The sequence below is a fragment of the Microtus ochrogaster genome, linkage group LG9 (assembly GCF_000317375.1).
Source record: "Microtus ochrogaster isolate Prairie Vole_2 linkage group LG9, MicOch1.0, whole genome shotgun sequence".
In the NCBI taxonomy this organism is placed as follows: domain Eukaryota; kingdom Metazoa; phylum Chordata; class Mammalia; order Rodentia; family Cricetidae; genus Microtus; species Microtus ochrogaster.
Window position 1 is genome coordinate 10,013,834 of NC_022034.1, and position 10,362 is coordinate 10,024,195.

Consider the following 10,362-nt stretch of genomic DNA (forward strand, 5'->3'; position numbering starts at 1 on the left):
ACCATCCACACCTACAGGACGACCATCCACACCTACAGGATACCATCCACACCTACAGGATATCATCCACACCTCCAGGACAACCATCCACACCTCCAGGATGACCATCCACACCTACAGGACGACCATCCACACCTCCAGGATACCATCCACACCTACAGGATACCATCCACACCTCCAGGACGACCATCCACACCTACAGGACGACCATCCAACTCCATAGGACTCCCTGGTTGTGCAAAATAGGATTCCTAAGACGTTCCAAAGTGTTCCCACCAGGGTTCTCATGTTGGGAATTTAATTCCCAGAGGGAGGTACCCTCAGGCCACTTCCTGTCTGGTGACTCTGCCAATCTGTAGAACCTGGGCTTCTGACTAAAGGCCATGGTGATTTCTCAGAATTCACTCTCCATCTCAATACCCATGTCAGCCTGTAGCTCAATCAGCACAACTCAGAACTCCACTCTAGCCTGACAGCAGAGCACCATATCCAAACACCCAACACAGTATAGATATTCTTAGCTAAGTGTGATGGTCCTCTAATGAGCAGATCTACCAATGAAAGGTGAGCTTGTATTCAAACTACTAAAGAGTCATGATTACTTTCCAAGTGCTTGAGGAAGACGTGTGTCTGTACCATGTCCCCTGCAACTATGGGTTTCTGAGGTGTGTGTAGACATAGATTCAGGAGCCAGAACATAATCACCAGAGGTGTTTTAAACAGACAGGTGGTCATACTTCAGAGCATACAGATGGCATGTATGTTCATATTCAAGGAAGTGGGTGGAAATGCTTCAATTAGTCACAGAGAATAGTCTCTCAAGTTCCCATCAAAGTTCAGGTACATTCCCCATCACACCAGCGACAGCCTCACCTTGCCAATCTTGGTACAGCAACTGAATCAAGTTGAGGACCCCAGAGCCTTACCTATGACATCCAGCTTTTGTGTATGAACAAGCCCCAGAACCTGGACTTGACCAGAGAGACTCCTCTTGCAAACGCTGGCCCTTTCAGAACAGTCCAGGGGCCCTTTATATACTCTTTGACACAGATTGATAAAGTACCTGGGGAATGAAACAAAGGAGTAGGAGGAAGGGAAGTGACATCTCTACCCTAAGATACTCCAGGCTGCCTTGGCAGTGCAGAAGGAGCAGAGACATGTCCTCAGGTATCCCTGGCACAGTGCAGAGAGGAGAGAGACGGCTGTGGAGGTAGAGCAGACACTAGGTCCTCCATTCGCAGCCCTGATCTGCAGCAGGACCTGCAGGGCTCAGAGTGCCTGGCAGAGTAAGCACTCCCCACATGGAGCTCAAAAGGCAAAGGCAGAGTAATACCTGGCTATAGTCTTAGAAACCACATACTACCTCACACCTGTGCACCAGGAAGCCCTTTACAACTAACTGCCAGGGTTCCAATCTCCATGTGAGTCCACCAGAGCTCCCCACACTCTATGTCAGAGCCACTTGGTGACATTCTCACACTGAGAGCCCCGAAGACCACAGTTATGTGATATTCCTATCTGCAAACATGAGGGACCGTGATGGGTGCATACTCACGAGGTTCCTTCATGGACAAAGTTCCAGGACCCTGTGAGGGAAGAGAGCAACCGCAAGTCGTAGGTTTTGTGCTTCTGAACGAACTTGCACTCCATCTTCTTCGGAGGGCAGACAACTTTTGTTTTCCACTCAAATGTCACCTCACACCCACGATCTTCACTCAAGACTTCTGGCCTCCCAATATCTTCATTTTCATCACATGTAAATATGATGGCAGACATCCGGTATCTGTTGGCTGGAGAGCAGTGGCATGCAATGGTCAGACCTAGGGTGGGGCGAACACCTCGGACTTCTCCACCTCCTATCTCCTGGCCATTTCCCAAGTACAGTCCGGGACAAGATCTGTCTCACTCCTGCAGATCTATCCAGTCTCAGTTCCCACAGACCCCACAACACCTTTAGGGCTCCTCCCAGGAAAGCACTCAACATTTGACCATACATTGATGGTGACAGTGCCACAAGTATTACTGTCAACACAAGCCTCGAAGCTAGTCATCGCCCATAAACCAAACACTCATCCGTGGTAACTTAGAGAGCTACACGGATTCTAAGGTGCTTGAGTCACTCTTCCTCTGCCCCTCAGTCACAAAGGAGCCAGGTGCTAAGTCTGTCTCTCTGTGAATACCACCCCCAAATGGTGTGTTCAGTGACTTCACACGGCAGACCCAACAGAGCTGCATGCTGGGATGTGAGCACAGTGACTCCACTACTGAGCAGACCTAGGTGAGCACTCTACGGCACGCCCACACTCAGTACAGCTCCACTGTGGTTCACATATACACCTGCCTTGTCATCCCATGGAGCAACTAAAATGCTCTCTGTAGCCAACAAGAAGAAATTTACATCCTAGAATCATGGCCTTAATTAGCGTGGTCATCCCTAGAACAGCTGCCACCCTCCCATCCCCAGACTTGGTTCTCCACTTACTCTGTCTGCAGAAGCCCCATTCATGGTCACGATCGTAGTTTGCAGTTTTGCTACACCACAGCTTTGACCGTCCCTCCAAAGCACAGGCCTCATAGGTCTTCCTTTCATAGATGAAGGGGAAGACGCAGGGGTCGCCATCTTCCGTTTCTGGAAGGAAAGAAGCAAGGAAGGTCATTTAGATGTATCAACGCCTTACTAACTGCCATTGCCCAAGGATAGCCAACAAGGAGTCCCTAAGACGCTGTCTACCTGCCTGACAGCCAGGATGTCCTCGCACAAACACGTGAAGACGGCACGCATGTTCCAGGCACACGCACTCATACCAGGGAGGGCGCTGTGCAGGGTGGAGTGCTCACAGAGCTAGAGCTTCACTCCTCAGGGACTTTCCTGCTAAGTCTAATCTATTTACTAGGAATCTGAAAATTACCCTACAGTGAAGATTTACCTGGAGGGCAAGGGTCACCATTCACATAACTCAGAATGACTGCTTCGTCCTGATGCCGGTAATCCAGCTGCATCGATGTTAGGCGACCAAAAGATGCCCCTTTGCTCCCAGAAAGCAGACAGACGCCGCTGTCCTTGCAGCCTCCCTGGTCTAGGCCATCTGCTGCAGTGCACACCCCTATACTGTACGTGTGAGAGTCGCGAGTGACCTGCAGACAAAGAGCACAGCAGGCTGTGGGCAGTGTGAACAGAGCAGAGCTCCAAGTAAGGGCAGAAACACTACTGCAGTTCAAGTTCCTGTACCTGGATAGTGCCATGGCTTCCAAGGCCACCTCCAGGGGCAACCAGGAATGCCCTGTTGGCACTCTAGGTGGTTCCCTCTGGCCTAGAAGAGGTCAAAATCCCCTCCCCTCCAAGCCTCCTTTCCTTCCTTGTTCTCTCCCCTGGGCCCAGGCTGCCAATGGGTGCTGTTCAACTGTCCTCTCTAGCTAGATCCTGCTGCTTGGAGTTCCAGGCTTCCAGGCTGACTTCTTCGGCTGGGTAAGGAATGAGCTAAGAAGCTAAGCAGACAATTCCACAGGTAAGCATGGGCCTTGCTGTCTTTACTACTCACTGTGCACCTGGAAGGGGGGGGGGGGCTGTGCACCCCAGGCGCCAACTCCGGAGAAAGTTAAGAACTTGCCACTCACCAGCTGCCAGGCACAAGCAGTTGCTGAGGTGCTGTAGTCCAGTCCATACACTGGGATAACTTGGCAATAACCTCACAGCCTCACTGACAGTCCCTATCCACAGACACACGCTGAAGAGCTTTGCCTAACACTAAGTCACTCACAGTCTGTGGTTGGCAAACTGCGGTCTCTTTACCCTGAGTTCTCTGTGGATTTCTGTAACCAAACTAATGTGGCCCTGCTCTAGGGCTATGTGGTCCAAGGCATGCCCCCAAGCCTTTATCCACCTGTGCTACAGAATTTCACTGCCCACCTCCCTAGTCAGAGCCCCTGGCTACGGAAGGCAGCCTTGCCTTGAAAGTGCTTGTAGAGAGGCTGGTCAGGTTGAAGCTGTAGAGAAGCTGCTCGTCCGTCACAGCACAGCCCTGTGTCTTCACTTCATCGGGACAGACGATCGGAGTTTCCCATTCAAACACAAAGTCACAGTCATTGGTCCTTATAAGCTTAGGAGTTCCCTGTGGACAAGAAGAGCATGAATCTTAAAAACCATAGGATGTGAGTTGAAGATCCACCACACTCTTGCCTGGGAGTGGTGAGGACATACAACCCTTCCACATACTACAGAAGCAACATAGGCAAACCAAAGCAGGTCTGCATTTTGCCAAATCTTGAACCAGGAATACTTAAGAGGACAAAATATAATGCAGTCATATACTACAAAGATTCATTCAACAGCAGCAGAAAGCAGCCAGTTGTTTGGCAATTCCATTTACATTTGCTGATGAGACCTTTCCTGAGTGACTCATACAAGGAAAGAGCTTCTACCACAGATGGCAAACACTCGGAAGGACAACCCTTTAAAACCTCTCCTGCTGCAACACCAGCATCTACCCAGGGCACTGGGAATAGCACAAGTCCCCTCAGTGCATCCCAGATGTCACAAGTTCAGAGCTGAGAACAGTTCCACTTGCTTATCTGGTCCTGAGAGAAAATAAGACTATATAATGAATGATGGTAGGGGCCCTAAAGTCTGACTTCCTACTCAGAAAACAATGTGGCTTCTCTCCCCCAAAGTTTCCATGTTTTTGAGTGACCAAAAGCATCCATGTTAACTCAGACTTGCTCACGCCTCGAGTACTTTTTAAATAGTTTTGAGAAAGGACTCAGGCCCTCCCCATAGCAGGTGCTGTGGGTAAAGGTAACAGGTGGTGGCACACACATACCATGCTGACCCCTCTCTTGCAGTGAAACGCGATGAGTGAGGTGTAGTTCATATATTTGTCCGCTAAGCAAGGAGTACTGCTCTCAAAGTTCAAGTAAACTTCGTTCGCCACAGGATTGAATATTGGAGGACCTGTGACTCGGCCAATGTCCTAGAAAAGGAGGAAGCAAACAGTGGTTCATAACCATTCCAAGGTTGACAGACGAGGGCCTCACAGGGACTGTAGCGGGTCTACATCATCAGCCCTTCAAGAAGCACTTTCTGCGGCTCTCACTATCAGGCAAGCAGGTCGTTGGCATGTGTACATTCCAGAGAAGCTTGGATGGGCACCAAGGGTGTTTCTACTCATATTCAGCTTTCAGATTCTAAGAACTAGGAATTTCTCTCGTCATCCATAGCAAGAATGCCACTGTTCCCAGCCCCAGAAGGAGGAGGCAGGAAGCTTGGCAATGTCCCTGCTGGGGTCCTGAGAACCACACCACCCTGAGACTGCTCCTTACTGTGGGACAATGCTCTTGTACACTATACAGATTTGTCACTGGTGCTGTTATAATAAAATGCTCATTGGCCAGTAGCCAGGCAGAAAATATAGGTGGGGCAACCAGAACAGGAGAATTTGGGGAAAAGGAAATGCTCAGTATATGGTTGTCACCCAGATGCAGAAGAAGCAAGATGAAAATGCCTCACTGATAAAGGTACCAAGCCATGTGGCTAATGCTGAAAAGAATTTGGGTTAAGATGTAAGTTAGTTAATAAGAAGCCTGAGCTAATAGGCCCAACCAGTTTATAAATAATGTAGACCTCTGTGTGTTCTTTGGAACTGAATGGCTGTGGGACCGGGAGGGAAAGAAACCTCTATCAACAAAAACAGCTCAGTGGTGCCTATTGAGTATGACCACACAAGAGACAACACTTGTTCACTACATGCCATTGCTTAGGACAGCAGCTGACACACAGTGCCTCTTTAATAAGTAATTTTAAGTAAGTGAATGAATGAAAGGCAGATAGACCAAAAACATGCCGGCGTGTATGTGTACTATCTGTGTGTATGTGATGAGTATTGTGTGGGACTATGTGTATGCCGGTTCTGAGCATGAGTGTGTGCATATGGACATGGACGTGGCAAGGATGTGCTTTGTCTCATGGTTTTTACTCAGCTGCAAAGCTATTAAATCACCACTATGGGGCATGTTGAGACCACATGACATAATGCCTTCACCAATGAAAGAACGGGAGGCAAAATTTTAATCTTACAAAGGATGGCCGAGCAGAAAGACTCATTAGACAGAGCCTCTGGGAAATGATCCACAATCAGAACAGCTGGTCAGGATGCTACTGAAGAACTTTCTAGCAAAATATGGTCACGCCTTGGTCATCTTCTGCACCGTACTACACACACTTGACATCACTTTTAAAGGGCATCCGGAGTCCACAACAGAACTCACCACTGACGTGGGTCTAGAATTTAAAACACTGAAGGCCTTGGCAAACCATGAATACAATTTGAAAAACCCAAATCCAAAAAGCTTTCAAGGCCAAGAATTTAGTTATCATCATAATTGTTTTTTCCCTTAATTATAACTCATTACTAAGGAAAGAGCCTGCAGGCCTTCGGTGTTTTATTGCAGAAGCATCTGAAATGAAAACATAAGCTATGTTAGTGCCCTCACCGCTCTTCATGAACACCTCTCCTGGTCAGGTTCCACCCTGAGGCTCCTAACATGACATGCAGAAAACATATCTGGGTGAAAAGTGCTCTCATTGCTCCAGCACACCCACCTGTAACTCCAGCTCTCAGGGATCCAGTATTTCCAGCCTCTGATGGACACCCACTACCATTTGCATGCACCCCATACATGAATACATACACATAATCAAAAATAAAATAAAAATCTTAAAAGAAAAAAAATGTACCTGGGCTCCGTGGTTAAGAGCACTATTCGCACTAATCAAAAGTACCCCAAAACACTTCTACCAGCTAGCCCTGTCATGTGACCACCAACCTACAAACTTAGGAGAGGATTCCTTGTACCTTCTTCTGGAAGATGCTCAAGTTCACAGCCGAGTGCCAATATCAGGGGAGGTCACAAGAGCTTGTAATCTCCCCTGAGGAACCAAAACCCCAGCCTAGCTCCACAGCACCTAAATACAGGTGGCCCACACTCACACATACACAGATTTTACAAATGCTCATCTAAGCAACTGTTGGGTCTTCATGCAGCTCAGACTTCCTGGTCAGCACTACTGGTTAGCAGCTCCGAACACTTTCGCACTAATCCTCCTTAGCCGTCTGAACCTCCACTCTCTATCCTTTCTGCTTGAACACTCCTCTGGGAGCACAGAACACAACACACAGGCTACAATTCACAAAGACTCCTAACCCTTCGCCTTATGCACTTACTATAGGGGGCCCGTTCACAGGGACTTTGCACACTGCAGCCCCTGCAGGGCAGGGCACTCCGTGCATGGGATTCAGAGGCTGGCAGATGTTGATGTAGAAGTCAGGGGTGGTATCAGAGGTACCATCCTCACTTTCATCATATGCTTCATAGCCACCAGTGCGATGAATGAGAGGGGACAAGTCAATAATTGAGCTTCCGTTCCGCACAGTGCAGTCTGTCTGTTAAAAAAAAAAAAAAAAGACTACAGTTGAGTTTGTAATAATTTTCCTCCAGTGACCATGATGGTTATTCAAAACTTAAGAAGCTAAACCCAGGTATGATGGAACATGTCTACATTCCCAGCACTCAAGGGGCTGAGGCAGGAAGATTGCCACAAGTTCAAGGCTAGTCTGAGCTATACAGTGAGTTGAAGGTCAGTTTAGGATATAATGTGAGGCTTCTACCCAAAAGAAGAAAAAGGAAATGACGATCAGCTAAGGCCACCTAGCCTTGGACTGCTGGGGACCCGTGAACTGAAGACCCAGATGCAGGGGCGTGACGCAGGCAAGCTCTGCCTCCACTCACCACTTGCTCACAGGCCAGGGGTGTGTGCCACGAGAAGAAGAGTGTACACGTCTGCTTGTCCAAAGAGATGAGCATGGGCCTGTTGGCAGGTCCAGCCTCAGGCCGGCACACAAAGCTGATGACACTCTTGTACCTCAGGCCTGATTTGGAGGGACACAAGGACCCTTCCTCATACACCAGCTGCAAGACTTGATCCACGTAGCTCAGTCTCTTGCTGGCCTTACCCACACTGATTTTGGTCTGTCCAAAGCAGGCCCCTGCAACGCACGAAAGGAAGAGAAAGCACCAGTAAGGGCCAGTGGCTAATTTCTCAGATCCACTTAAATCTGGCATCCAGTCTGGTTTCAGTTGTCATGCAGCCCGTATCTCCTAACTACTACAAGGATGGCAGTGTGGGTCTTGAAAGTAGTGACAGGGCTGAAGCCAGCTCTAGACAACAGGGAAAGACAACAGGCAAGAGAGGCTCTGGCACTCACCCACACCAGGGCCACAGTTTTCATTCTCTCCGCAGATGCTCATGTAGACCAACCCTTTCTCGCTGTAGGAGGCCGTGGTGCCAGCTTTGCCACTTAAGGAACGCAGGTCAAACAGGTGGCCTGCAAAGTAGGAGATGGGAGTCGAGACTCAGGAGGGTGTCGCATTGGCAAGGGTCGTTGCCAGTCTTCACCACCCCTGCACACACTGATCAAGAGCACCCTAAAACATTCCAACCAGCAGCACGCGCCCGTCATCTGACCACCAGTCTCCAGATTTATGAGAGGCCTCTGTGTACCACAGCAACTACTGGGGTTCCTGAGGGCCAGATGCATCTCTCCAACCGTCAACAGCCTGCCACCACTCTCCAACCGTCAACAGCCTGCCACCATGTTCCTCTTAGCACTTAGCATATAGGAAGGGCAGAAGCCTTCTAGTAGCTATCCTGTTGGCTCTGAAAGGTGCCCAGATCTGTAGATGCTAGCACCAAGCCAGAAGCACAGCCATAAACAAGATGGAGACTGGCTTTCAGAGGAGAGCAAGGGGCACAAGGTAGCTTCCTCCTAGAATGAGCACAGGGCTCAGAGAAAAGATCAAAGATACTCAAACATCAACTTCATCTCCTAGGTCTCTGCTTGTGCAGGGCTTCGAATGCCTGTCCCTTACCTGTGCTGGGGTTGGTGACTTGGCAGTCATCATGTATGTTGCTCTTCACGGGACATGCAGTAGGCGTGGGCCAGGAGAAGGTATACTCACAGTCCTGTATAGCACTGATGAACAGAGGCCTGGAACTCTAGGGCAAGCAGAGAGAGCCTGCATTAGAGTAGCTGGTGCAGTACAGGGTGCACCCCAGGAAAGTTGTTTGGCAAAGCCAAGCATGGTAAGTCTTGGGGTGTCTTTATGGGATAAGCACAGGTCAGGACCTGTGGGCTTTACACAGGAAGTCAGCAAAATACCAGGGGCAGAAGTCAGCTAAGGGAGCCAGACATTTCCTAAGGATAGCCCCAGAGAGCCCAGGCAAAGGGACTCTGTGATCAAACAGAGAACTAAAACCTGTTCCAGTCAAAACAAAAGGAGCACCGGCTACAGCTCACTGCTGCCTCAGGCACACCCCACCAAATGGAGCTGAGACCACTCACTCAACTCGCCACACTCATGCACTGAGGCCTCCCCGCCCTCCAGGGTATCCTGGGCCATAAGGCATCTGCTCCCTCGCAGAGGAGAAGGAACCACGCAGGAGGTCTGACCTCCATCCCTCACTCTGCCTGCACACAGAGGAGCCAGATCTTCCCAATGCAGATCACAAACAGAATGCACAGGGGCTCCTCCATGTCAAAGACAAGCTACCCATGCCACCCACGCCTGCTGGATGCCAATACCAGCCAACCAGAGAAGGAGGCAACTTAGAAGGTGAACCCAGCGAGGCATGCCTAGTACCTACAGAAGAGACACGGGCACTTCTGGTCTCCTTTCCACATTTTACCACAAACACGGAACAAAGCCAATGTTAGCTGCCCTTCTATCTTTAAGGAACCAGACTAGACTCAAAAGAGTCAGCCCTGTGCCTGAAAGGCCCCAAGTAATTAACTGCCTACGGAGTCGACAAGGGGACACATTCCCAAACCTCAGACCTTCACAGCTAGCATGCACCATAACCATGCCACCCTGAGCTCCTCAGCTTGCACCCAAAGGAAGCCTGGCAGTGTCACTGGCTCATGGTCCCATATTCTCTGGAAGTCATTAACTCACCACTTGGCTGTCACTGCAGGTGAAGCGAATAACGGTTGACCTTTTCTGAATCTTGTCTGGACACAAGTCACCATCCACATACTTCAGGACAGTCACACCACCTGTCCACTGAGGACCATCCCTCACCTTGCCAAGGTTCACAGGTTTGGAGCCATCCAGCAAACACACGGCTGCCTCTGGAGGGCACGGCTCTGCAACACAAGACACACTCAGAGTCTGATGGGGTGACTGCAGTGGAGACTGCTCCAGAACTGCAACCAGTACCACTCCCTGACAACCACACCCGCACTGCTCCATGACAACCACACCCACACCGCTTCCTGAAAACTACACCACCACCACTCCCTGACAACCACA

General features: G+C 49.6%; 1 protein-coding gene across 1 annotated transcript in view; it reads right to left on the reverse strand.

The window, feature by feature from the left end:
* Positions 1-10,362, reverse strand: part of Igf2r (insulin like growth factor 2 receptor) — a 93,169-nt gene that overhangs the window by 9,437 nt on the left and 73,370 nt on the right. Inside the window, exons 31-41 of the mRNA XM_013352341.2 lie at positions 10,006-10,196; positions 8,923-9,049; positions 8,259-8,378; positions 7,783-8,039; positions 7,218-7,436; positions 4,818-4,967; positions 3,948-4,109; positions 2,928-3,135; positions 2,483-2,629; positions 1,556-1,790; positions 927-1,063 (exon numbers count right to left, since the gene is read on the reverse strand). Coding sequence (XP_013207795.1) covers positions 927-1,063; positions 1,556-1,790; positions 2,483-2,629; positions 2,928-3,135; positions 3,948-4,109; positions 4,818-4,967; positions 7,218-7,436; positions 7,783-8,039; positions 8,259-8,378; positions 8,923-9,049; positions 10,006-10,196 — 1,953 coding nt within the window. The remainder of the gene's footprint in view (positions 1-926; positions 1,064-1,555; positions 1,791-2,482; positions 2,630-2,927; positions 3,136-3,947; positions 4,110-4,817; positions 4,968-7,217; positions 7,437-7,782; positions 8,040-8,258; positions 8,379-8,922; positions 9,050-10,005; positions 10,197-10,362) is intronic.